We start from the raw sequence: 26,332 nt of genomic DNA, 5'->3' as shown, positions 1-26,332 counted from the left end.
GCCTCTTCCGGTTCTCCATGGCCAGCTCCTGCTCCAGGGAGGTAGGTTAACCAGGGATCTGGGGACAGGCACCCCAAGATCACAATGCAAACTCTGCTCGCCAAACCTGGGGATCGTTCAACATCTCTCAGTCCCATATCTCATCTGAAACATGGAAACCTGATGCTCGTTTTGCAGAGTTGAAGGGGGAGCGGGCACGAGCTATGTGCGGGACCCAGCACATGGCAAGTGCAAAGGGAGTGTGGGCCCTTCTCTTCTCAAGTTAACCCCAACTGGATGCTCCTTCCTGAGGTTCTTCACCCCGACTCCCTCTGCCTCCATTCTACCTCATCTATCCTTCACACTCCCCTGGGGACCAGAAGGTGGCCTCCCGTTCTGCCTCTTTGGAGGTCATCTGAGGTGGGGAAGAGCTGGAGGCTGGCGGTTCACTGTCCCAGGCAGGCGTAGAGCCCTCCTGGCTTCTCCCACAATTAAAGCACAGAACAGTGGCAGGGAGTGTTGTAGAGGGGACAGGTGGGGGGGCTCCTGGCTCCTGGGCCTGGGGCCTGGCAGGCAGATAGATCCTTAATCCTGGACCCCCCAGGGGTTCCAGGCAGGGGTGTGTGGAAAAGATGCTCATCTTGGATCCTGATGGGCAGGCAGCAGAGGCACCCTAGTCTTTGACAAGCTTGTAGACATGATGCTGGGCCCCGTGCTCGCTGGTGGAGACTTCGAAGACAAAAGCAATGACAAGCAGGGTCTCCTGGGAGTCCCGGCTCGTGACCACCTAGGGAGCAGGTAGAAAGAGTGCAGGTGTCAAGAAGAACAGAGTCAAAGGGGAGAGGGGTACAGAAGGCCCTTTTCCTTCCTGGGTCTCCTCTTGTCACCTAAGCCATGGGTCTGGCCATTCACCCTGGGAAGCCCCTGGTCTGTGGCATTTCCATAGCCCATCACCCCTCTGACCTGAAGGATGGTGAAGTTCTCCAGCACACTGTTCATCATGTATTTCTCCGGCAGGTGTTTCAGCTTGTGGATGAAGTTGATCATGTACTCACACATGGGGGAGCGGTGGATGCGGTACACGAAGCGCCCATTCTCCAGCCGGGCGTACTCAGTCTACAGAGACCCACAAGGAAAGTATGAACCGAGTGCCCCTACTCCCAGTCCCTTTATGCCACCCGGCCCCTCACTTACCTCCACTTTCTCCACCACCTGCTTGCCAAAGGAGCACACCTTGGTAGAGACGCTTATGGTCATACTATCGGCCGAGCTGTACTGGGAGCTGACCCCGTAGAAGGCGCCTGGGCCCTCCTGGATGGTGCTGTTGAGGTCGGCCTGGAGGTGGAGCAGGGAGGTGTCACATGCTGGCAAGTGTCCCACCACGCCTCATCGGCGTCCTCCCGGCATCCATCTCTCTGTGGATGCTCTGCCCACATCCCACAGCCTACAGGGCTGGCCAGGGGTCAGTGGGCGGGCACAGGGCACTGTACATTGTGGGGAGCGGGTGTTAGGAGCTGAGCAGGATCAGTGTGCTTACCCAGAACTTGACGAGAAAGAAGGCATTCGGGGGCCCCTTCTCATAGAGCTCCTTCAGCCCACCTTTCTTCTCAGGAAACTTATCGTAGATCTGGCGCACATCCACCGCCTCCAGGGGCGGGTCAGAGTAGGCGGGGTTTGTCTGGCCAATGTGCACAAACAGGTGTTTGCTGTACTGTGGGGAGGGCCCGGGACAGGGTCAGGAGAGCATGGAGGGTGCAGGCCCAAGGAACGCTGCACCAGGAGAAATTCCTCGGACTCCCTGAACAAGCCAGACCCCCAACTCCCTGGACACTGAGGGATTGCGATCTTTAGCCAGTTGTGGCCACAGGTCACCATGGCCGAGTGTGCGCATGGTATAAACTACAATTCCCACTCCAAACACTTTACCGTGTCAGGGTCTCGCTGCACCTCCATGAAGGCCGAGTACTCGAGGAGTCGGAGCCGGGAGGAGGCGATGGTGCGATCTTGCCACACAGGTACAGAGGCAGCAGCTGGGGGCAGTGGGGCCATGGGCTCGTAACCTGGAGGGTGAGTGTGTGTGGTCACAGAAGGCTCAGCTCTAGCTGGTACAGAGCCTCTGTGTACATGGAAAAGGGAAACTTTGGACAGGAACACTCTCAGTAATGCCCTGGCCCAGGGACCCTTGCATCAAGTACTGTCTACATATTGGTACCCTGGCCCAGGTACCCTTGTATCGTGTACTGTCCACATACACATATTTGGTGGCCCTGGTAGTTCATATCAGCTATTTCTCCTTACTTCACTATTGATAGGTGCTCAAGAAGCAAACACAGGGAATTGAAAAAGGGAAGAAGAAAAATTGCCCAGAATGCCAGTGTCTGGACTGAGTGGAGCTTTGTTAAGTAAGTTACGATGTATTTTCTTTAGGGAGTTTTCTCTATGAATGTGTGTGTACATATAAGTTGTTATGTGCTGTTGAGGTGTCTGTGACTCATAGTGGCCCTAAGTACATTAGCTCTGAACTCTGCCCATTCCTGTGCCAATCGCATTGTCTCCAATAGACCTAATCTTATTCTTCTAGTCACTGAGTCAAGCCATCTCATCCTGGGTCTTTCTCTCCTGTGCTGTCCCGCCTTGTTGTCTCTCCATATATACATATATATATACACACATATACGTTTGTATGTATATACATGTGTGTATCTATACATATCTATAAAAAAAGTAATTGTTTTTGGCGAGTAAGCTTATAACTATGTGCTGGCTATGTAATTTTATACTAGAGTTCGAGAAGTAACATTGTGAAAGGGACTATTTCAGGCCTACTACCACTGCTTTTAGATAATACTCAACTCTCCCTCCCTCTCTCCCTTACACACACACACACACACACACACACACACACAGCTGGTCCCCAGCTCTCCTGAGTGCAGGTGCCAAGGGAGAGAGGTGGCAGTGGTGGCCTTGTGTGGGGAACTCACTGCTGAGCGTCGACGGCAGGGGTGGCTGGATGGGGTAGGCTGGCTGTGCAAACGGCTTGATGCTGCAAACAAGAGCACAGCCTGGTTAGTCGCTTCCTCCTGGCCCAGCAACTCACCCAGACACCAAGAGAAAGCCCCTGAGCCTTTCCGATGACGCTCGAAAGGCCCGCTGCTGAGCTAACTTACAACTTCTTGCTTTCTTCACCTTTTAAGCATTTATGAAATCTCTCTACAACTCACCATTGATGTGAACACTGAATGTAGCCTTTCAACCCCACCCAGCCCCAGCTCCATCCCGAAACACTGCTCATTAAACTTTCAGAGGGTGTGTCTTACGATGAAAGTTGTTTTAGGATGGAAGAAACTGAGTATGGACATAGTCGACTACCTAACTCAACTGGTAGATTGACTCAGAGATTAACTATGGGAAAACAAACAAAGGGACAGATGATAAGTGGGATGAGTGGGTAGGTAAATGAACAAACACGCGAATACGTAGACAGAAGGAAGAGTTTTTTTACCAGCATGCTCCGGGCCCCTAATTTTGAATTAAAATTTTGCTCAGATGTTGCTGGGTTCCATTTGGAGGTAAATCCCAGGAGGAAGTGGAGAATTTGGGAAGTCCAGGGCACAGTACTCACTCCTGAGAGGGTCCAGGCTGCTGTCCCAGGAGAGGGGGACTGCTCCAGAACTGCAGACAAGACAAAGTCAAGGGACCTCTCAGTGTACATGCCCCACACCGGAGCCCAGCCCTTCAGACACAGTCCACCCTGGTCCCAACTCCCAGGGCGCCTGTACCCGTGAGGAAGAGGAGAAGACGGCCTGGGGCAGAGGGGAGGGCGGGCTGAACTTGTTCTGCAGGACGCTGGCCGAGACAATCTGGGCAGAGGACATGGACGCCATGCTCTGGAGGGCTTTGTCCTTGGAGACCTGGTCCTGGAGAAGGAAGAGGTCGGATGAGACGGGGACCAGGACCCTGCTGTGGGATGACAGGCTGAGCAAGCCACCAGCACCCTGGGAACACAGGTCTAGATTTGAGTCCAGCTCTGCTGTGTGGTCTTAGAAGAGTCCTCTTTAAGCCTGTCCCCTCAGTGTAAGTTACCCCTCTGACCATGACTCACAGTAAGACATCACTTCACTCTGCAACTCAGCAGATGCTGAAGCATCTCTCCCCTTTTCTAGTCTACTTCCTGAGTGGTTCTTGGGGTACGCTCTGGAGACCTGCCGCATAAGCATCACCTGAGAAACTGAGACACATACATTCTCAGACCCCAGAGACTCTGGGCTGGGGACAAACAATCTGTTTTTACAAGCCCTAATGTTTCATTTTTTAAAAAAAAGAAGGGGAAAAAGTGTTGCTTGAGACTTGAAAAGATAAGACAGGAAGCTTAGGGGGTAAAGAGTCTGGAAAAGGAGGATGAAATTGTTGCATTATTTGAAGAATATAATCTAGATAGGGTCTTCCTCTCCTGTGCTGTCCCTCCACCCTCCCAGGCATGACGTCCCTCTCCAACAACTGGTCCCTCCTTGCAACATGTCCAAAGTATGTCAGATAAAGCTTCAGAATCCTTGCCTCCAAGGACCAGCCTGGCTTCAACCTCTCCGGGACAAACCTGTTCATTCTCTTAGCAGTCCATGGTACACTTAATACTCTTCTCTAACACCACAGCTCAAAGGCATCAATTCTCCTTCTATCATCCCTAGTCATTGTCCAGGTCTCTGATGCATAGCAAGTGATTGCAAAGGTCATGGCCTATATCAGGAGCATCTTGGTCTCCAGACTGACATCACTGCTTCTCAGTACTTTAGAGAGGTCTCTAACTGAAGACTTTCCCACCGCAATGCGTCTTTTAATTTCTTGGCTGCTGGTGCCAAGAGTGTTGACTGTGGAGCCAAGTAAACTAAAGCTCTTAACAATCTCAATCTTTTTTAATTTTTTTTTTTGTGAGTGTACCGTCAAATTAGATCTGACTGGTACAGGAGGAGATTGTTCCTCCTTTTCCCGGCAGAGCATCTCGTGGATTCGAACCATGTGCCTGTGGGATTGTAGTTGCAGCTCCTTGCCACTAGGCCACCAGAGCTCCCCAACAATCTCAATCTTTTCACCATCCATCATGATGCTGTCAATCAGCCCAGTGGTGAGAATTTTTGTTTTCTTGATATTGAGCCTCAATCCATATTGAAGGCTGAAGTCCCTGACCTTCTGCAGCAAGTGCTTTAGGTCCTCCTCAGTTTCAGCAAGCAGGATTGTGTCATCTAAATTACACAGATGGTTGATGAATCTTCCACCACTCCTGACGTCACATTTCTCCTCATACAGCCCAGCCTCCTGGATAATCTGTTCTGTGTACAGATTGAAAAGGTATGGAGATAGGACACATCCCTGGCATATACCCTCCCCAATTTTGAAACATGCAGTGTTTCCATGCTCTGTTCTGATGACTGCCTCGTGGTCCAAGTATAGGTTTCGCCTTAGGACGATCAAGCGTTCTGGGATTTTCATTCTTCTCAGAGTTACCTGTAGTTTGTTATGATCCACACAGTCAAATGCCTTTGCATAATCAATGAAACACAGATAGACATTCCTGTGGTACTCCCTCCTTTCAGCCAAGATCTCTCGATGGACTGATTCAATGACTGGGGTAATCAGGGTAGGTGTATCAGAGACAGTAAGGTTGGCACAGGATAGAGCAGGTTTTAGAGCTGTTTTACAAAGGGTTGCTATGAGTTGCAAGCGACTCGATAGCACAGAACAACAATAACACCACCACCACCACCACGACCACCACAATCTATATCAAAGGCAAAAATGTTGAACCGATGTATGCACTCCTTTGTATGTTTTCAACAAAAACAGCACAAGGGGAAAAAAGTTATTTTTTTTAAATGTTGTCACCTTGAAAAATTTTTTTTAAAAAGGCTGTCACCTTAAAACAAAATGGCAGTTTAGCCCAAAAAAGTAAAAATGGTTACCTTTAAGGATTATATTATTATTATTATTTAATCTATATAAGGTCAAAGGTACAGCAGCTACTTGAAAGCACAGGTGAGAAAGCTGAGGGGCAGAGAGATGATGTGAGCAGAAGCGAAATAAACAGTACAGAAAAGCTTCTGGAAACTATGGAAGGGGAGTGGTTTCCTGTCTATGTTTTTTGAAAAATTACTTATGACCTATTAGGTTGATTTCATAATCCACAGCTTGAAAATTCTATACCAGGTGCTAAGACCCTTTCTCTCTACCCCCAACCCTGGCCTGGGGAGGTGCAGTGCTACTTACCAAGTTCATGGCCTGCAAAGAAAGGAGAGGAGATGGATTAGAAGAGTCACAGAGAAGAGGGCAATGGGGTGAGGAGAGATGGGCAAGGCCCTTCATTTCCACCCAATGCCCACTTTGCTCTCAGCTCCTAAAGAGCCTTAAAAGCTTAGAGGCTGCTTTTCACCATCACCCCCATGCCCCACAACATGACCCCCAGAGGGAGCACTTGCCAGTTAGGGGCGCCCTGAGAATGGGGAGGAAGAGGAGCGGAAGAACAGGCCGGATGCTTGGTTAGTCATTCAAGCTGGCACCCCCTTAGGTCTGGATACGTTTTTTGGAGCTACAGTGTGTGGGAGTGGAGGTGGGGGTGGGGTGCTGGCATAGGAGGCCCAGTTGGCTGAGCAGCTGTGGGCAGAGAGAAGAGGACACGGCCCACTGGGGGCTCTGGACAGGGGCCCAGGCTCTGAGATCCTCAATCAAAGCGCAGCCAGAACTGAGAGTCTAATGCAAAGAATTACTGTGCTCACCACTGTGGCCCTGGCAGACAACTCCCTCCAGTCCCTCCTGCCTGCCCACCTGAAGTCCTCATGCAATTAATTAGCAAGCAGCAAATAGGAGGAAAAGAAAAACGGAGAAAAGGAGAGATGGGTCTTAGTGGCCCCAGATGGTCTCCCTTCCCCTCACTGTATTGGGTGGCTGATCTCTAGAGCTTCTGCTCAGTCCCCAGGAACCAAAGCCTGGTATAGTCTGTCTGACACGGCCTCTGGGCTTCTTGCTGTCACTGGGTTTCCAAGGCCCTCTCTAGGCCCCCAGGCCTCTCCTTCCTCCAGGTTGGGTCAGACAGCAAGCAGCAATAGGCCTGGGGAGGTGCATGGCAGGGCTAGGCCAGGTGATAGGAGACCTCATACCTTTAGCTTGGACTGAATCTCCCGAGATTTCCGCCTGGCTAGAACCTGCAAGTGGCTAGAGACCTGCAGAGAAAGAGAGAGAGCAGGAAGAGCAGGAGGAGAGGCAAGCACAGAGCTTCAGCCGGAAGAGAGGCCCGAGGAGCTGAAGATGGGCTGAGGCGGCGGCCTGAGCCGTGCGGACAGCAGCAGAGGCCTCAGCCAGGCACCCAACATACCTTGATGCCAACCTGGTACTCCCGCACCTTCTTCCGAGCTAGAACCTGTATGTGGCTGGACACCTAGGGGCCGCCCCGCGTCCCACCAGAGAGGAAAACAAAAACAGTGAGGAGGCACAGCTGCTGCATGGCCATGGGCAAGGGGCACCCCAGCCCTCATCTTAGGGAACCAAATACAACTGGGGGTTTGGGGTCCCGCTGGACAGGCTTGGCTTTGCCTATCCTTCTCTGGGTTTGCTTTGACCAAGAGTGTAGGCTGAAGGGACATGAATGAGGGCTCACTGGCCAAGCTAGCCAGGGGCAAGGATTCAGCTGCCCCAGAGGAACCTATTTTTCTTGTTTGTTGCTTGAAAATGGGGGGATTTTTCTCATTGATGTCCTTAGGGGATGTACTTTTTCCTAATTGGCACCAGAGAGGCAATGGCCATGGCACTCCTGCTGACCATTGGACTACAAGGCCACATTCGTCACCACAAGTATCACAGTCTGTGTCAGCTGATCAGCACCGACGGCTGGCTGCCTTAGAAAGCCAGCCGCGATCCTGTTCCTGCTTTGTTCACTTGGCTTCTTCCCCACACGCCCTCTTCCTCTTAGGACTAATATCTGCCAGTAGATCGCATGTGCTGTGTTGCTTATGCTCCTGATGGCCATCAATTTGGTCCATGGGGCTCTCAGAGCTCCTTCTCCCGAGCATCCCTCAGTTCTGAAACTCCTCTGCAACTATTCAGCCTCATGATGCTATGGAAGCCTTCCTTCTCTGCCATGCAGGTGGTGGCCGCACGTGAAGTGCACAGGCTGGGAATCGAACCTGCGTCTCACAAGAAAGGTGGGATCTTACCATGGAACCACTAAATGCCCCATGAGTACACAGCAGGTGCTTTTAATCGCAATCCTTCCCTCCTGAAGCCTTCTCTGACAAACCTATGCTGCTCACTCTCACGGGCCCGCCTGTCTGGCTTGTACCATGGATATTGCCAAGGACCTGAGCCTGGGAGAACCCCAATGTCACTGCTTCTATCAGGTAACAGCAATAGTGTCACCCAATGTGGCAATTCATGCTATTATCATCCCAGACTGCCTAATCAGACCATACAGAATTCTTCTCATATTTATTATCCATCTCAATCATAAAAGATGGTACATATACTTGTAAATTGCTTAAATGCAGTATTTCTTGGTATTGTTGTTAGGTGCCATTGAGTTGGCTCTGACCCACAGTGACGCTACGAACAGCAGATCTGAACCCTGTCCTATCCTGCACCGTCCTAGCCACCTCTGACTGCTTGAGTCCACCAGGCTGCTCCTTGGAGGCAAGGGTGGTGACACTTCATCTCACACACTGTGGGCATATTGTCAGGAGGGGCCAGGCCTTGGAGAAGGACGTCATGCTGGGAAAGGTGGAGGGTCAGAGACAGAGTGGAAGACCCCAGACAGACGGACTGTTACAGTGACCATAACAATGGGCTTGAGCACATCGGAGATGGTGAGGATGGTACAGGCCAGGGCAGGGGTCAGATCTGTCCCTGGGGTCACTATAAGTCGTAGCTGATTCAACAGCACCTAATGACACCACCACCAACTGTTACCATCACTAATATATATTTCTTAGATTATCCAAATACTAACAAGAAGATCCTCAACCAGATGGCTTGACACAGTGACTGCCGTAATGGGCTCTAGTGTATCAGGAAGTGTGAGGATGGCACAGGATAGAGCAGGGTTCAGATCTGTTATTCATGGGGTTGCTACAGGTCATACTTGACACACCTAACAACAACAACAAGATTGATAGGGCTAGATTCATATCTCTTGTCCACAAGGCCACTGTGAGTCACAGTCGACGTGATGGCACATGATAACAATAACAACAGTGATGAATTATAACATTATTAATTGTATTATTAATAAATGAGTGGAAGTTTTTTCTTACTTTTCTACCTTTTTCTTAATTTCTCCTTCATTGTCAAATTCATCACAAATTCTTGACACAGTTTTCACAAATATTTATTACCACACTATTGCAGCTAAAGCACCAGAAAGGTTGACAAATCAGGGCCTATAAAAGTGCCTGCAGCAGGGAGAACACCAGGGCCATACTTGTAAATCCAAAACCTTGGTGCAGCTGGGTCCAAGCACAGGAAGATTCAAAGAGTGAATCAGCATAGAGTTTTAGCCTTGTGGGTATGTTAACATGGTTAAGCTGGGCTTATAGACAATGTCTTCATTGTTACAACCAATTGTAGGGACATAAGAATATTATTTCTGCTGGGACACTGCACAAACATCATGTAGACTGTCACTGTGGTATCACCCCTCTGAGACTGTCACGCGGTGCCGAAGACTTCCTAGTGCCACCACTGAAACACAATCCCTGCAGGCTGCTTCACAATTAATAAATAAATAATTTTTTAAAATCCCACAGTGATTGCTATTGGGTTTCTTTGCAAATTGCTTTTATCCTCACAAAGAAACAGTTTCCTTTTTGTTCTAATCACAGGCTGAAAGTTACTATGTCTGTGATGCTCTGGCAGCCCCTGGTTCACTTGGCTTGGACCTGCCTGTGCCTTGCTCTACTCCCAGAACACAGCACACGGCTGTCGAACTTGTGTGCCCCAGCTCTAAGATCACGTCATTTCGGCTGTCGAACTCGTGTGCCCCAGATCTAAGATCATGTCATTTCATGACAGTCCTGACATTTGCTGAGCACAGATCCTACTCTTTTCAGCATTTTACAGGAACCAACTCATTTGATCTTCATAACAACGCTAACAAGGAGGTACGCATATTATCCCCCATTTACAGATGATGCAACAGAAGCCCAGAGAGGTTAAGCAACTTAATCCAAGGTCACACAGCTGAGTACAGGAGCTAGGATCCAAGCCTCAGTGATCTGACTCTGTAGCCCAACTGTTTCACCAGGGAGCATGCCATACCAGGCCTCTCTCCTTTGAGCCATTAATGAAGAGATCACCTCCAGTTGGCAGACACCTCAGATGTTAGCTCTGTGATCACTAACTCAGGCCTAAACACTTATACCCCCACACCCAATGCCGATCTATAGCTGACCCCCCATGAGTTTCCAGAGGCTGTAAAACCATATGGGAGGAGATTGGTTTTTCCTGCAGTGCAGCTGGTGGATTCAAACTGGTGCCTTTGGACTGGCAATGCAATTCTCTACTCACTAGGCCACCAGAGGTGCCTGAAAAAAAACCCTAGAAGTGTTATTTCCTTAGAAAGAGAAGAAAAATGACCAAACCAGCCTTAGTTGTCCCTAACTGGCTGCTCTTTGAGACACATGAAGAGTGTCTTTGTCTGCACAACCACAGACAAATCAAAGGGGATTTTAGATTCAACAAGCCTGACATTAGAGAGGGCTGGTCTTGCAATACGATTAAGGGCAATGGATTTTTATGTTCTGTGCTCGCCATCAGCGGGTGTGTTAAGCCTTGAAGGACTAGCAGCTTTCTCGGGAGCTGGAATGATGCTGGACTGCTGATGAGGAGGCTGGGGCTATGCACCACCTCCAGCCCGAGCTCTTTCACCAGATGATTGGGTTCTACGACCCCTTGGCTCTTGTGCGCTCTCTCTCTTGAGCACACAAGTCCCTGTAAACACACCTCGTGGTGGCAGCACAGCAAAAAGAGAGTGCCCGGCTCCTGGCTAGGGACTACTGCTATTGTATTGTGTACTGTCCAGTTGGAGCTGACCTACCAGTGGATTTTCAGAGGCAGTAAATCTACAGGAGACTGTCCATCCTTCTCCCACAGAGCAGCTGGTGGATTCGAACTGCATACTTTTTAACACAATTTCTTACCACTAAGCTACCAGAGCTCCCTCTTTGGACTATTGAGAACCAAACCCAACCCCTTCCACTGTGTGGATCCTGACTCAGGCGCTGCCATGTGTTACAGTAATGGCCCCACAGGGTTGTTTTCTTGACTGCAATCCTCGCAGAAGCAAGCAGCCAGGCCCTTCTATCCGCGTGCTGGATGGGTGGGTCTGCATGGTTAGCGGCCAATCATAAAACATTGGGGGGCTTTCAATTCCCTTATAGAGGCTTAAAAACCAGACCATATCCCCATTTCTATTGAGTTGATCCTGATTCAGGCAACCCCCTCTGTGGAACAGAGAGGAACTTCCCTGCAGAGTTTGCTTGGCTGTGATTGTCACAGAAGCAAATGGCTCCACCTTTGAGCCACCAACTTCAGGTGAGTGGCTACGTACAGAGGGCTTGTGTCACACATGGACCTTTGTTTTTAATAATTGCTGGAATAATAATTAACAGCAGTCACAACATGAAGTTCCTATATAGTGCTTATTACTCAGCTTTAAGTGTCCTGAATAGTAACTAATTTAATGGCCGAGGAAGTGCAGGCCGGAGGGAAGTACCCACCCTCTAGGTAACAAAGCTAATATTTGAGCCCAGGGGTCTATCCTCTTGAGTCTCTTACCCACCAGGCACTACTCCTCCTGTAGCCCTGAGTCCCAGGAAACAGAACTCAGGTCTGTCCAGTTCCCTGCTGGACCCCTAGCACCTCAAACATAGTAGTTGCTCAATAAATTGCTGAATAAATAAAGTGCTGTGTAACACAAGCTAGGAAGGAGGTTAATAAATGCTTGAATGAAAGGCATCATTTCCCCTCCCACCCTGGGTGGGGCCTCAGCACCTTCCTTTGAGGTGGGGGTTGGAGAGGTCAAGCCTGTTCTATGAACACACAGGCACCTGGGGATTTTAAGAGCATGGTTCAAATCTTACCCAGACCCACAGTGGGTTGTGGGGTCTGTCTGTCCTCAGGCTCTGGGTGCTGGCCTTCAGCCTTGCCTCTCTCCCACCTCCAAGCCTTTCAGATACCTCTCTGGATGACTCTCAGACACCCCAAATGGAACTCACCCCAATACCCAATACTCCCTTTCCTTGTGTTCCTCTCACCTTGTGTCACCCTCCCTGGGCCCAAGGCCAGTGATCACCGCTCACATCACCATTTCTTCTCATTCCTATTCCTTCTTTGAAGGCTATTAGCACTGTTTCGGGCCTCTGCCTGGCCTCCTCCAATCCGTTCTTTGTGCTGTACCTTGCTCTGTCCTTCTGCGATCTCCAGCTGTCCCCGGGGGAACCTGCCTCTTGCAGCCACATCTCCTGGGTCCCTTCACCATTTCTTCCCTTGACTCGACCACACCACACCGCTGACAGAGGGCTTTTCCCTGCCCAGTAGGCTAGACCCTGGATCCACCACCTACCAGCTGACTGACCTTCAGGATGTTGCCTAACTTCCCTGTGCCTCAGTTTCCTCATCTGCAAAGCGGACATTATTACTGTACTTATCTTGTAAAGCTCTTGTGACCATTCTATAAATTATTACACAGTAAAACTATGGGTTACCATGATTATTATGTCTTTGCAACTTCCTTAAATGTGGAAAGACCCTTTCCCTTTTCTCTGCCTGGCTAACTGCTATCCCTTCTGAAAATACATCTTGACGGAATGCTTTGTTGTTTGTCTTCACCACGTTAAAATATTTTTTCCCCAAAAATGCATCTTAAAACAATGGTGATGGTTGCACAATACGGTGACTGTAATTAATGTCGCTGTACACGTAAAAGTGGTTGAATCAGCAAATGCTTTGTTAAATATACTTTACCACAATAAAAAAAATGAACAAACTAAATGTGCCATCTCATGTGTCACCTCCTCTGTGAAGCCCTCCTGGCTTTCTATCCAGGTCTGGGTTAGCTGCATGTCAAGACAGTGCCTTGCACACACACAACTATGGGCTATGTCACCCCGCCCAGCCTTTGTCTATTTATTCATCTGTCTCCCTCTCTTGTTAGTGGGATCCTCAGAGCAGTGGTCATATAGCTGTCCCTGAGCTTGTAGAGTTTCTCTCTAGTCCCTGAACCAAAGGCCTGGGTTGGGGAGGTGGGTGGTCAGAGAGGAGATGCCCCTTTCTCGGGGGTGTTGGGACCATCTCTCTAAGAGAAATGGAAGAGTGACAAAGTAGCTTAAAAGAGGAAGGGCAGGAGCCCCCTGAGACAAGGCAGGGGATGGCGGGCCAGTGGGCAGGTGCGGTGAGGCAGGGCAACCCTGGCGGGTGGGTGGGAAGGGGCTGAATGTGGCCCCTAAGCGTGTGTGGGCAGAGGGGCCACAGCATAAATATCTCGTTACCTGTTTTCTCGTCCGAGTCTTCCCTGTCCTCAATTTTATGTAGCGGGCTATCAACTCATTACGACCTGGATGTGAGCAAGAGAAAAAAATGAGTGAGTAAAGATGGAGTTGGTGGCTTGGGACCTTTACCACAGGAAAAAAATCACACCAGGGTTTCTCTCGAAACACTTCTCTCTATTCCCGCTCCCAACCTTCTTCATTCCACCTGCTTCCGCAGGAGGCACAAGCAAGGTGGGCAAGGATGTGTGTCCCTCCTCCCCTCCCACCTCCATTACTTTCAGGACCTGGGAAGCTGCTCACAGGGGAGGGGGCGAGTAAAGGACAGAAAGGACAGACTCAGGGGCAGAGTAGGAAGAAGGAAGGGTGGACAAGTCAGTGGCCTTGACAGTTTTCCCTGCAGACAGACAGGGCCAGGTGTGGCCATAGTCAGCTGGACAGCTGGCTGTACGTGTGGGGCCAGAAGGGCCTCTCCCAGCACAGCACCCCTTCACACCCGTCCCACAGCTGTGCTGCTGCCCCTTCTGTGTGTGTTGTTAACTCCAAATCATGCAGTGTATGTTTGTGGGTGTAAGTCTGCACACACACACACACATGTATGAATGAACCTGCCCAGGGGGCAGAGGGCTCAGCCCATGTCCCCACATCTGGCTGAAAGAGTTCTGGACTGGGTTTCTATCCCCGTTTGCTCTGTCCCTGCCATGGAGGGAGCTGCTGGACAAGTTTTCCTCTCTAGTGAAAGAGGGAGGAAGGACTGTACAATCTTAAACATGCCTCCTTCTCTGACAGCCTCCTTCAAGACGTGTCACTGAGCATGTAACCATGTCCTTGTGCTTATTAGTCCCTGTCACCAGTTACGAGGGTCTTCCCTACCCTTGAGAGCGCAGCGGTTTGCCAGCCTTGGGCTAGGAGTTCTGCTCAGCATGACAGATCTGAGGGTTTTGTGGTAAGGATGAAGCTAGCCAGTGTCCAGGAGCTAGGCACCATGAGGAAGGTTAGTGATACATGGCCAAATGTATGCTGGCCTCTTACCCCCTAAATCCAGGCCAGCCTGTCCCCCAACATCATGGCCTCCCCAGAACAGCCACATTCTCCAAATTCTTCTCCAATGACAGAACCAGCCCTACTGCTCCTCCCGTCCCTCGGGCCCCTCTCTTCTCCACTCCCTCCACCCTGTCTAAAAATACCCTCTGGGGCTGCCCTAGCCATCTGCCCCTGTACTATACAAGGTACCCAGAAACATCTGCCTGCCCATGAGTGGGGCTGAAGAGTAGGGGTGGCAAAGGCAGTGGGTGCAAGGGAGCTGGGGTTCCCAGACCACTTCACCCAGCTACTTCCCTCAGGTCTGCCATGTCACAGATGCTGTCAAAGGCTGAGGGCCTGCCTCACCCAGCCATAGGCTGTTAGGGAAGAGCTAAGAGCTGGCAAGGAGCCAGGTCCAGAAGGGTTGAGTTATCCCAAAAATGCAGCTCTGGGAGAATCCTCTCAGGGCTGGACAAGAAGGGATACTCCCCTTCTGGAAGTGGGAGGTGAGCAAGGTAGCGAGGAGAGGGGTCAGGAGAGACTGGGGTTGGGGAGTTGTTTCTGGGGAGTGGTACCTGTCCCCTCAGTACACTGGGTATCCTATTAGCCCTGCAGCCCCACCAGTCCCCTGATATACCTGGACGGTGACTGGAAGCTTAGCTAGTGGGAACCGAGGCCTTGTGAGTAACTTGAACCCAGGCCTCACCCCTAGGACTTCCGCACCCCCTCCTGGAGGAGGGACCCTACACCTGACTGGACTGACCCAGTTTCCTGGGCCCACTGAGTCACCCCGAAACCTCCAGGCCAGTAGGGGGAGGGAAGGAAGAGGAGGAGCAGCTGTGGGTGTCGAGGTGTGGGCGGTGCTCTGGCAGAGGGGGCAAGCCTGGCTTGTTTATGAGGAGGCAGCAGGGCGGAGGAGGATCCAGACACACAGGCTTGCACGCCCAGACTCGCCTGTGGCGGGCTGGCAGCCTCTGGCCTCCTCCTAGGACTTTGCCAAACCGGTTAGGTGAGGGGCAGAGAGCAAGAGGGGGTGGGGTGGAGAGGACAGCAAGAGGAGGGTCAGGTCAGCTCCCCAGGCCTGTCCAGTGTCCCTCGGCCGGCCCACACGTACCATACATCTTGCCCTCATCCGACAGGATGATCTTGCGCCGGCCACAGGGCGGGTAGATGGCCAGGGCCTCCTGGAAGCTCTGCTCGATGTCCGGGCTCCACACGCCCTCCGCATCGTTGTCCAGCCCCTTGTCCAGGCCCTCGGGCCCATCCTCCCGGGCCTCCCCGGGGCTGCTGCTGGTGTTCCAGCTGTTGGACGCTATTGTGCTGGTTGCTCTGGGCTCTGGGCCTGAGCCCCCTGGGCAGCCTGAGCCTGGGGGACAGACAAAGAGGGATTAGGGCCAGCAGTCCTCTCAGACCAAATCACTTCCCTACCCCCCAGTCATGGCTGTGCACCTCCCACCACCACTCCTCCACTTCCAGCCACACTCCCAGGGCACGTGCTCCAGGGGGGGTGGAGGCCACCAGAGGTCATTACTCAAAGCTGTGTGATCTTGGGGGAGCTACTTCACCTCTCTGAGCCTGGGTCTTATAAATGGAGGAAAGGGGCTCCTTGAGGTTGTGATGACTCAGATTTGAGTAAGATTGCAATACAATGCTAACCATAATGCCAGGCAGGCATATAATGAAACAGTACATCACAATCATCATCATCAACAACAATCTCTAATACCTACACAGGCTTTTGGGGAGGAAAAGCACTTTCATATTCATTGGCCTAGTGGTAACAAACTGCACTGCAATTCCGAAGGCATGTAGTTCAAATCCACCAGTTGCTCCATGGGAGATAGATGGCTAATCTCCCAAGCAATTAACTGCTTCTGAAAATCCACCAGCTACAGGTAGGTTCCAACTTGGTGGTACACAACCACCGGAACCACCACCACCATATAAAATTGTAATGCAGAGAAGGCAAGGAGTGATGTCACATTATCCAGATGAGGGAAACCGAGGCTCATGAGGTCACCCAGCTCCAGAGGCATCATGATGCGCAAAGCAGGGCTTTGAACTGGCTCATTCCGGTTAGACCTCCTGCTGAGAACGTGCCTTTCTGCCCCAGATATACTGAATCAGAATCTACAGCTGACAAAGATCCCCAGGTGATTCTTAGAAATGTGCTGCCATCAGAGTGGATCCTGACTCACTGGGATCACGTAGGGCAGAGGAGAATGGCCCCACCAAGGCTGTAACTCTTTACCTAAGCAGACTGCCTTATCTTTCTCCCAAGAAACATCTGGGAGGTTCTAACCACAGATCTTTGGACAACCAGCTGAATTCTTTAACCACTGTTTCACCAGGTCTCCTTGGTGATTCTTACAGATCTTGTTAAAACGCAGATTCTGATTCTGTGTATCAGAGGCGGTGTTGTTGTGAACACTGAGTAGACAGCTGACCCTACAGCAGGTTTTCAGAGGCAGTAAACTGCATGGGAAGAGACTGCCCATCTTTCTCCTGTGGAGCAGCTGATGGATTCGAGTCACATACCTTAGCATTGGTAGCCTTGTCAGTAAGCCACCATTGCTCCCTGTGTCTTGAGTGGTACATTCTCAGTAGGAGAGAGAATACAAGGAGGGTGGTTCAAAGTCCTGGAACCCAGAAGAATAGGAGGGGCATCTTCTCCGGATCCCCAACCAGGGACCCAAACCTCTCAACTCTCTGCCCAGCATCAGTGTGACCCAGCTGAGGGATGAAGGAGGTTGTGACCCAGGAAAGGCCAGGTGTCACCATCCCCAAACTGATCACTAAAGAGATACTGGTTGAAGAATCTAAATTTGGGGCAGGAACTGCCCCTAAGAACTTCCCAAAGGGAGCTGGCTGGGGAGGTGCTGGGCCAAGAGCCTTGCTCAACCTCACTCTCTCTCTGCACCCTACTTCCTGTTCCCGCACCTCCTCAGCCCCTTAGCAGCCCATAAACTACCCACATGCCTGCCCCTGAGCTGCCCCATATGGAGGATGGGTCAGGACTTTGTAAACTGTAGGGTTCTCCAAACATGCGAGACTGGATTATTCACTTAGACCACACCTAGACAATCCCCCTAACACACACACTACTCCAAGTTTACGTCATGTGCCCATTCGGCCCCACGGCGCACAAGCCTGATGTGTACAAATCTACAGCCCATGAAGACTAGAGCCAAAGACTCGACACTGACCTCCTGGGAAGCGGGGCAGGGGCTGGGAATGCCTTCCAGAAGCCAGAGATGGGCATTCTTTTCCCTTAGACATCAATTCCAGGTCCTGCTGAGTGGACAGCGGTTGAATTCTCCTAATTGTTGAGGAAGGTTTGATGGTCACTAGGGAGCTGTGGTGGCCTAGTGGTAAGAAGCTGCACTGCAATCCTGAAGGCACATGGTTTGAACCTTCCTGCTCTGAGGGAGAAAGCTTGGCAATCTCCTCGTGTGTGTTTAACTGCCTTTAAAAACCCCTGGATGGTCAGCTATGGGTCGCTTCCAACTCAAAGGTACATAGTAACAGTAGAGTGAGAGAGTCTGAGGGAGTCAGATGAATTCCGAGTTTAGAGTGAATCTAACTTGTAATCACAGTGCCTGCTGTGTGTCAGGTACTGTTCTGATTATTTGACACATACTGACTCATTTAATCCTCCCAGTCACCCTGTAGGAGACACTATTATTATTCCCCTTTTAGAGATGAGGAAACAAAGAAATCAAGAGAGGTTAAGCGACTTGCTCAGGAATACACAACTACTAAGTTCTACAACTAGTATCTGAGCCAAGGTAGTGCCCCCACCTCCTGCCTGCCCCTCATTCCTGGGATCAAAATCCTAGAATAATGTGAGGAGCAGGGGTGTGCTAGTTGGCAGGGGAGGGGCCCTAGAGGACCCAGGATTCTCACACAGAAGTAGTTGAGATAGAGAGCCTTTCCTACGTGACTGTCACCAAGGGTCTGTCAGAGGTGAGGGGGAAGAGAAGCTACAACTTGCTAAGACCCCTCCTCCTGTTGGTCTGAATCTTCACACCCCAAACTAACACCAAATCCACTACCATCAAGTTGACTCATAGGGTTCCCATAAAGACAGAGCAGAACTGTCCCACAGGGTTTCCAAAGCTGTAAATCGCTAAGCAAATAGAATACCACATCGTTCTCACATGGAGTGGCTGCAGGGTTCGAACTGCTGATCTCAGCAGCCCAATGCTCTAACCACTGAGCCATCATTGCTCCTGTCTTCAGCATAGTTCCCCAAATCCTTTCCTGAGCCTTTCCTCAGAGCGGCAGGAGCCTGGCCACACAGGGGGCCCTGGCAGCCCCAGACTTTTAAAAGCAACTTTCCTGCCTCCCCCAAGTCTCTGGCCACCTCCCCTCATCCAGGCTGTGCCCCCCCTTTTGGGGTGATGTCAGTCCTGCCCCGCCCCCCGCGGGAGCACTGTGGCCAAATATGGCGAACACAGCAGCGCTAGGGAGCTGGGACAGACTGGGGGGGAGGGCGGGCGGGCGGCCCCTGGCTGGGACTGCTGGCAGCTGGCGAGGGGGAGGGGAGTTAAGGGGGTGGCTACGGGGCAAATCAAGGCGTGAAACAGGACCACTCACTTCCCATGAACATGCCTGCGGGCAGCGGTTCTAACACGGTGGTCCACAGGTAACCCCCTGGGCAGTTATGTACAAGCTATATGCCCTGTACATACGCTGAGCGGGTGCCCAGGGTGACTGACACCCAGATGAGATATGCCCCTCAAGGTGAGGAGTTCACATGGGACCAGGCTGGGCTGATCTGAGGTATCAGTCCCAGCACACCCCTCAGTAGGGACAGTGTGATGGAAGAGAGCAGTGTGCTCTGGTCTTTCTGGAGTCACTGCTGTGGGATGGGGAGTGAGGGGCCAGGAGTGTCCAGTCTCCTCTTAATCAACCCAAAGAACCGAGGCTCAGCCTAGGGTGAGGGAGGAGGCTTCAAGGCCCTAGGTGGTGAGATAGCGCTGGACTCGGGCATGGGGGAGGGGCAAGGAGTCAACAGGGGGATGGCTGGGCAAGAGGGCTGGCCACGCTGCTGACAGCCCCAGACCTATGTAGGGCCTCATTCTCCCCTCATAGAGAAGGACTGGGAAGGCCCCAGGCTGCCTGTTGACAGCTTGGCGGAGTGTCTTGTTGGGCTAGATGTGAGGGGGGAGAAGACACAGTGTAGGGCATCCTTGCTGAGAAAAGGAGAAAACACAGCAAAGGGCAGAGGGGTGGAGACCTGGTGGATCTTGAGATGGATAGGCAGGGAAAGAGAGAGGGAAAGAAAATAAGAAATGGGCAGAACCTGGGGTGGGAATAGAAGGGGGACAGATTCAGGCAGAATAAACAAAGATGTAGACTCCCAGAGACAGAGAAGCAGTGAGAATCCCAGTGAGTAGGAACAGAAAACAACCAGCAAACAGACAAGTGACCTAGAGACAGAACCACAGAGGGTTCTATTAGAAGAGACAGAGATCCAGAGAAAGGAGGATCCACAGAGATGAACAGAATGAGCTAGGGAGAACATCAACTCTACAGACAGGGGTGGGGTGGGGTGTGGAGAAAAAGAGTTCAACCAGCAGAGATCAAGATCCAGAGATGAGGACACCCACAGGGAGCTGTCTACTAAAGAGACTAAGACACTGAACATCAAGAGATGGGGCAGCCAGTGACACAGAGAGGAAGGGAAGGGATAGAGAGGCCCAGAGGTTACAAAGACCATAGGGAAGGCGAGACTAGAATGACTAGAAGTCATTGCTGGGGGTTGTGGGGTCAGTCACCACAAGGCCATGGCCAGGCCCTCCCCACTCCTGTCTTATCTTTTTCTACTCCCCACCCCTTCACAGCCACCTCCCATCTCCAGCTTCGGGGACCACTGCCACATAGTCCACCTGCACATGCCAGTAGGGAGGCATCCCTCCCGAGGACTCACTCTTCCTATTCTCTCAGCTTGACCCGGCCATATCTCCTCTCACTTGAAGGCCCACAGTCCTCAGGGTCAGAAGGTGCCCCTTGATGTGGACTAGGAGTCAGGGTGAGCAGGCTGTGGGGCCCTGGGGAAGGTGAGGGAGACCAGGCTGTTCACTCCCTACCCTAGGGACAGGGCTCCTGGAAGAACTGGCCAGACAGCTCCAGGGATGGAGACCAGAGCTGTGGCTGCTGCAGAGGCTCTGGACCCCCATCCCTGGGGCCCTGCGAGTTCCAGACCTCCTAAACCTGCATTTTAAAGGAGGAAGGAAGGACATGCCTTAAGCAGGGCCTCCCTAAGAGCAGCTGCCTTGGTAAAGGGATGCAGATCAGGCAAATGCGGCAGGTGGGCAACTCCCTACTTATCCACTCCCTCTGTGCCAGTCCCACCAGCACAAGCTGAGCAGTGGTCTTAAGGACCCAGTGGCCAGCAGCTATCCACTCTAGCAAGGACCTGGCCTCTAAAGTGCTCTCAGTGTGGGAACAAGGGTGAAATCAGAAGGGACATCAGGAAGCCCCTGCTCCCAAACTAGGGCTGCCCTCAAACTAGGGGGTAGGGGATGGAGAGAGTAGTTATAAGGGACAGGGGAGACTCCCACCTCCTCTGCCTTTCTCTCTTTGCTCTCTTCCCGCCCTGTTCAGAGGGCCCAGCTGTTCTCCAGCTGCCAGAGAGGCTCCCACCCTAGAAGTGGCCACGCTCTGTTTGGGACCAGATTGGGGCAGAGGAGGGGGTGAGAGTAGTGTATGCCTCCTCCATCTCCAGCCCAACGACTCCTGAGGGACCCTGCCAAGTGGCCACACCCCGCCACGCTGGGGAGGGAGCACTATCCTCCTTGGAGCAGGGTCTAGATTTTTACAGGAGGAAGCAATTTGCAGAGCACACTAGGAGGGATGTGGGGGCCTCCTCTCCTCTACCCCGCCTACTAATGTGCTTCCAATTTGGGAATCAAGGCTCTCCCCACTACTTGGGAAAGGGTTTTTCAAAGAACAGGGAAAGAATGACCCTCTTCCTCCTCCAAAGCTCATCCTCACTGTTGCTACCCACCAGAGCAGTGATGAGGGAGGGGGTGTGTATGTGTGTGCTTTATTTTCAGGGCCTTCAAACTCCATCTCCTCATTTGTTCCACTCAGCCAAGCCAGGGACCCAGTTAGGGACAAGTTGGGGAATGGGGCAGGGAGATAATCAACAGGTAACTCTTGGTGTCATTCTCTCAATTAACACATCAGTGGGCCATGCCTCAGCCTCTTTGTACTCTGGGTCACCCATTGAGCTGCCACTAATCACTCAGTCAAGCAAGCCCTCAGTCACAGTATCTTCCTCCCCCTTCTCTTTTACTTAGTTGCACTGCTCTCTTTCTTTCTAAGAGTACTTTTTCATAGTCTTCCTCCATGAGGAGGGAGTTCTGGCAGCCTCGTGGTATGAAGTTGGGTTACCAATCCTAAGGCACTAGGTTCAAATCCAGCTGCTCCACAGGAGAAAGATAGGCAGTCTCCTCTCAAGTGATTTGAAGCCTCTGAATAACTCCGCTGGAGGGTCAGCTATGAGTCGTTACAACTCCACTGTACACAATAACAACACCAACCTCCACAAGGCATCAGAGTCCCAGGCCCCTCGATGTGTCATATCCTATCCCACATGACAGCAACTAACAACTCTGGCACAACTCCAAAGGATGTCACCCACACTGTCCGGCAGTCCCAAACAATCTCAGATAATGGCCACCCACAGAGGCAGTCTCAGTCGCACCCCACACAGTTTCCTTCACATGCAGAGCTGCACACAGAGTTTCTTTCTGGTGCTCAGTTTCACCTACACACCTTATTTCACACAGCTTATCACAACAGTCTCTCAGCACACACACTGTCGGAGACAGCCCACTGTGACACACCGGTTTATCGCTGTCTCTCACAGACTCTTCATTCTCTTTCACATACAAATATACATTACATTATCATGGCCTCACTGTTTTTCTCTTATACATAGTCACACTCCCCCCCATCAATTTCTCACAAACCCAAGCCTATAACACATATCGTTTCACACCCATATCACATCCGAAGTGGCCACATCACAGCATCATACATCACACAGAATGTCGCTCATTCTGCTTCTAACACGCACAGCCAGAGTTATATATAGCCAACTATGGCATCACACAATCAGTGTCCCATAAACAGCTTCTCTCATACACAAACAGCAGCAGCACGACACTGAACGTCAACGTGTAGGCATATGTGCAGATGGTTGGGCATGGTTTCCTTCATACACACAGAGAGTGACACCTACTTACACACTGGAGATAATTTCTCTCATACACATGAAGTATGACAGATTATATATGCACATTATGTATGTACATATAGTTTCTTTTATGCACATGCAATCTTCATCAAAGAATGTCATACACATTTCTCTCACATATAAATGTCACAGCATCATAGTCAATGTCACATAGTTTCTCTCATGCATCTACCCAGTGTCATACATAGTCCTACACACATGTTTTTGTTTTGCCTGGCTTCTTTCTCTCACACATAGAATGTCCCATTCACAGTTCCTCTCTCACACACATCCAGTGCCACATACAGTTGCACTCTCATTTCCCTCTATCACTTCCTGTCCTTTCAGGCCTGGCAGGGAGTACAGGAAACAATCAGCACTCTAGGAAACCCCAAAGGCTGAGGTTAAAATTTGGGATCTATTTTAAAAAACCCAAACAAATAAACAAACAAACAAAGAAAAAAAATCCATTGTTTTTGAGTCCATTTCAACTCATAGTGACTCTACAGGCCAAATTCAAACTGCCCCAAAGGGTTCTCAAGGCTGCAAATCTTTACAGAACAGATGGTCACATCATTCTCATGAGGAGTAGCCTGTAGGTTCAAACCATTAATCTTACAGTTATCATCTAAGTACTTTAACCACAGCACCACCAGGCTACTCTGGGCACCTGTTGTTGTTAGGTAGGGGGAAGGAATTCTCTGCCCCCGGTCTCCTGCTCCCTTTGGGGACCCTGAGAGCCCTTGTTCTTTCAGCTTCCTTCCCAGAGGGTCAGCTGCCCCTCTCAAAAATACCCCTTAGCCCTGGTACAACACCAGGTAGGGAGGACAGTGCCATGGGAACAAAAGTGTGACCTGTTGACTTGCCTGACTTTAACTAGAGAAACTGCCCCATAGCTCCAGAGGTGCTCCAGAAGTCTATGGAGCCCTGCATCTTCCAGGGCACCACCTGGACCCCACAGCTTCTATAATCCTCTGTGGGAAGAAGCAATTTTGACCTCCTGGCCACCTCAACAGAAAGCTGCAGCTTCTAGAGCCCTCCCTTGACCTGGCACCACCAAAGTACTTCCTTTCCTGCTGCCAGCCAATCCCTCTTCCCTTGCTGAGCAAGAACGCTCTATTCCTTGACAGCTTTTCTATTCCTTGACAGCTTTCAGTCTCCACTTCAGACTCACCCAATGGGGTATGCAAGAGGGCAGGGGAATTGCTAAGCCCAAGTGGCCTCTGACCACCATCGGTACCCTCTACTCTGCCAAACCTCTTCAGAGCCAGATCCTACTACCTCTTCAGAGGGCAAGTTCCCCAACTTTACCCCACCGCTGTGTCCCTGGACACTGGCTGCCTGCAATGTTGTCAACCACACTCAGCTGATCTAGTTACTTCTTCGTTACCCCCACTAGTTTGTCCCCACCAAACTTTCAATCACTTCATCATCTTCAGGTCCAGGTTCCATACTAGAAGGAGGAGGAAGGTAGACTGGCTGACAGGAACTCCCAAGGAGCTTGCAGAAAAGTGCCTTGAAAAGTCATTTATTTCAAGTTGGGAAACTGAGGCTCAAAGCAGACTACTAACGTATTACAACTGGTTAAATAAAGGCTTAGATGAGAAGAAAGCCCTAATTTCACAATCTCCTCAAGTTGAGATGCCTCCTCTTGGTTTTAAAGTTTTATCCACTGACAGCTTATGGAACTCAGGGTCTGCAAATCTGAAGATGAAGGTGGAAAGGAGGGCCCAGGGCCACTGAAGGACTGAGGCCAGATGCTTCCCATTCTAAATGCATCCTCACCATGGAAAGTGTCCCACCCCTGCATTAAAGTGGAGGACGTGCACACATAACCAAGTCGCAGGAGACCAGATACACAGAGGGCCCATGGGCACCAGCCCCTTGCGGCTGTGTCCAGCCCCCACTCCCATGCTCTGTTCTCCTGGACTGCAAGTCCAGGCCTGACCTGGTTCTGCCTCTACCTGAAGAGAGGGAAGACACAGATGGAGGCCGCCCCCGAGAAGCCCTCACTCAAGGCCTCATTATCCTCTGCCCTGAAAAATTCTCAGTTTTGGATCTGGGCCCCTTTCCCTCCAAAAGGTGACAGAGTCTCTGCGATACTGCCCTAGGGCCTGGGCTAGGAAACTAGAGAGAAGCAGGCAACCCCTGACTCTCCCTCCCAAGATAGGAGTTAAGAGACATGACAGACAATGGCGGGGGGCCAGGGTGGGAGGTGGAGAAGCACCCGCCCTCAAACCTTCTGAAGTTTAAACAAGAGCCCTGAGAGAATGTGGCTAAGAGAAGGCCCCAAATCCAGCGCCCTCGGGACCCGGGTACTGAACTCAGCGTTTTAGGCAGCCTGATCCTCCACGCTACAGATCTGCAGGGAAGCAGAAGACCCTGGCTCTTGGAGGGACTCACAAACCCAGTCCTCGCAGGTTTGCTCCCAGACGCCCTTCCCGCTGCAGCGCAGCCGCCCGCACGGCAAGCCCGCCTGGGCGCCAAAAGGCCCGACCCGAGGCCTGCGTGGAGCTGGGGCCGGGCCGGCGCCGGGAGAGCGCGGCCCGGGAGCCGGGAGTCCAAAGGGCGGTGGGGCCCGGGACTAGGAGCCCCGGGTATGAGCTCCCCGGTGGCAGACCCCCCCCCCAAGTGCTCTGCTCCCAGAATCTCGCCCTGATACCCCAGGCAAGGACAGCGGGGCAGGAGATGGCACTGGGGACACACTCTCAGGGTTCCCTACCTCCCGGGACCAACTCGCCCGATCTCGGGGTGGTAGTGGGCGGGGCTTCCCGGAGAGAGTTCTCCCCCCTTCTCTAAACTTCTCGGCACCCAGATCCGAAGCTCGGACTGGACAATAGCTGGGGGCTTCAGCCCCCCTGAACTGTTCCCTACTATCCAGAGCCGACCAACCAAACTTCTCCCAGCAGGGCCTCCTCCCCGCGCCCTCCCGGCTTACCTGGTCCGAGCTGGCGGGGGCGCTCTGGCCGGGCCGCTCCGCCGGGCCTGAGGGGGGTCAGGCAGGGGGGTCTCGGGGAGGGGGGTCCTGGGGAAGGGGCTGGCCGGAATGTGCGGAATGAACCGGGCGGGAGCGGGAGGTGCCGGGCGCGGAGGTGGGAGCGAGCGGGACGGAAAGTTTGTGTTGAAGAGCCGGGGCGGGGGCGGGGGCTGCGGGGAAGGAGGGGGCGGGGCGCTCGGGGGGGGGGGGGCACCTGCAGGGAAGGCGGGGCTACGTAGACCACACCCCTCGGCCCTCAACCCTCTGCCCCGCCGCTAGCGGCGCTCGGGTGCCTGACCTACGGCCTCGCGACCTCCCGCCACGCCCCGCCTTCCGCAGACGGCAGCGCCCCTCTTTCTCCCAGCGATGCTCCCAGCCTCCCCGTGAGCGCCAGGTCTTGGACCCCTGTGCGCAGGGGCCCTGCCGGCTTCGGGACTCGGGCTGGGGCGGGGCCGACAGCGGAGCTCCCGCCCCTGGGCTGGGCTCCCGTCCGTGCCGGGGCCGGGGTGCCGCGTCACAAGCTGCCCGGCCGAGCCGGTGCGCGCGGACCTCGGGGTTCGGCCCCCTCCTCCCTCGGGCGCG

At 52.1% G+C, this 26,332-nt stretch overlaps 1 protein-coding gene across 1 annotated transcript; it reads right to left on the bottom strand.

Moving 5' to 3' along the window:
• Positions 1–652: 652 nt before the first annotated feature.
• On the bottom strand, positions 653–19,134 carry TEAD3 (TEA domain family member 3). Its single transcript, XM_006882181.1, has 14 exons — positions 19,122–19,134; positions 17,594–17,611; positions 15,637–15,888; positions 13,503–13,567; positions 7,340–7,402; positions 6,238–6,249; positions 3,759–3,896; positions 3,602–3,651; positions 2,961–3,022; positions 1,906–2,039; positions 1,517–1,690; positions 1,174–1,314; positions 943–1,095; positions 653–766 (listed from the first exon to the last, which is right to left on the bottom strand). Exons 1-14 carry the CDS (start codon positions 19,132–19,134, stop codon positions 653–655), a joined length of 1,389 nt encoding a protein of 462 aa, XP_006882243.1.
• Between the last annotated feature and the right edge of the window lie 7,198 nt (positions 19,135–26,332).

This window comes from Elephantulus edwardii, unplaced genomic scaffold (assembly GCF_000299155.1).
Source record: "Elephantulus edwardii isolate Elephantulus edwardi_28Jun2011 unplaced genomic scaffold, EleEdw1.0 scaffold00017, whole genome shotgun sequence".
NCBI classification, from domain to species: domain Eukaryota; kingdom Metazoa; phylum Chordata; class Mammalia; order Macroscelidea; family Macroscelididae; genus Elephantulus; species Elephantulus edwardii.
Note: the sequence above shows the minus strand (reverse complement) of the source record. Positions and strands in the feature narration are given on the sequence as shown.

Coding starts and splice junctions, on each gene's coding strand:
- TEAD3 (XM_006882181.1), bottom strand. Junction 1,691..1,905: donor TGCAGCGAGACCCTGACACG/GTAAAGTGTTTG, acceptor CCCTCCCCACAG/TACAGCAAACACCTGTTTGT. Junction 1,096..1,173: donor AGGTGGTGGAGAAAGTGGAG/GTAAGTGAGGGG, acceptor GGGTCTCTGTAG/ACTGAGTACGCCCGGCTGGA.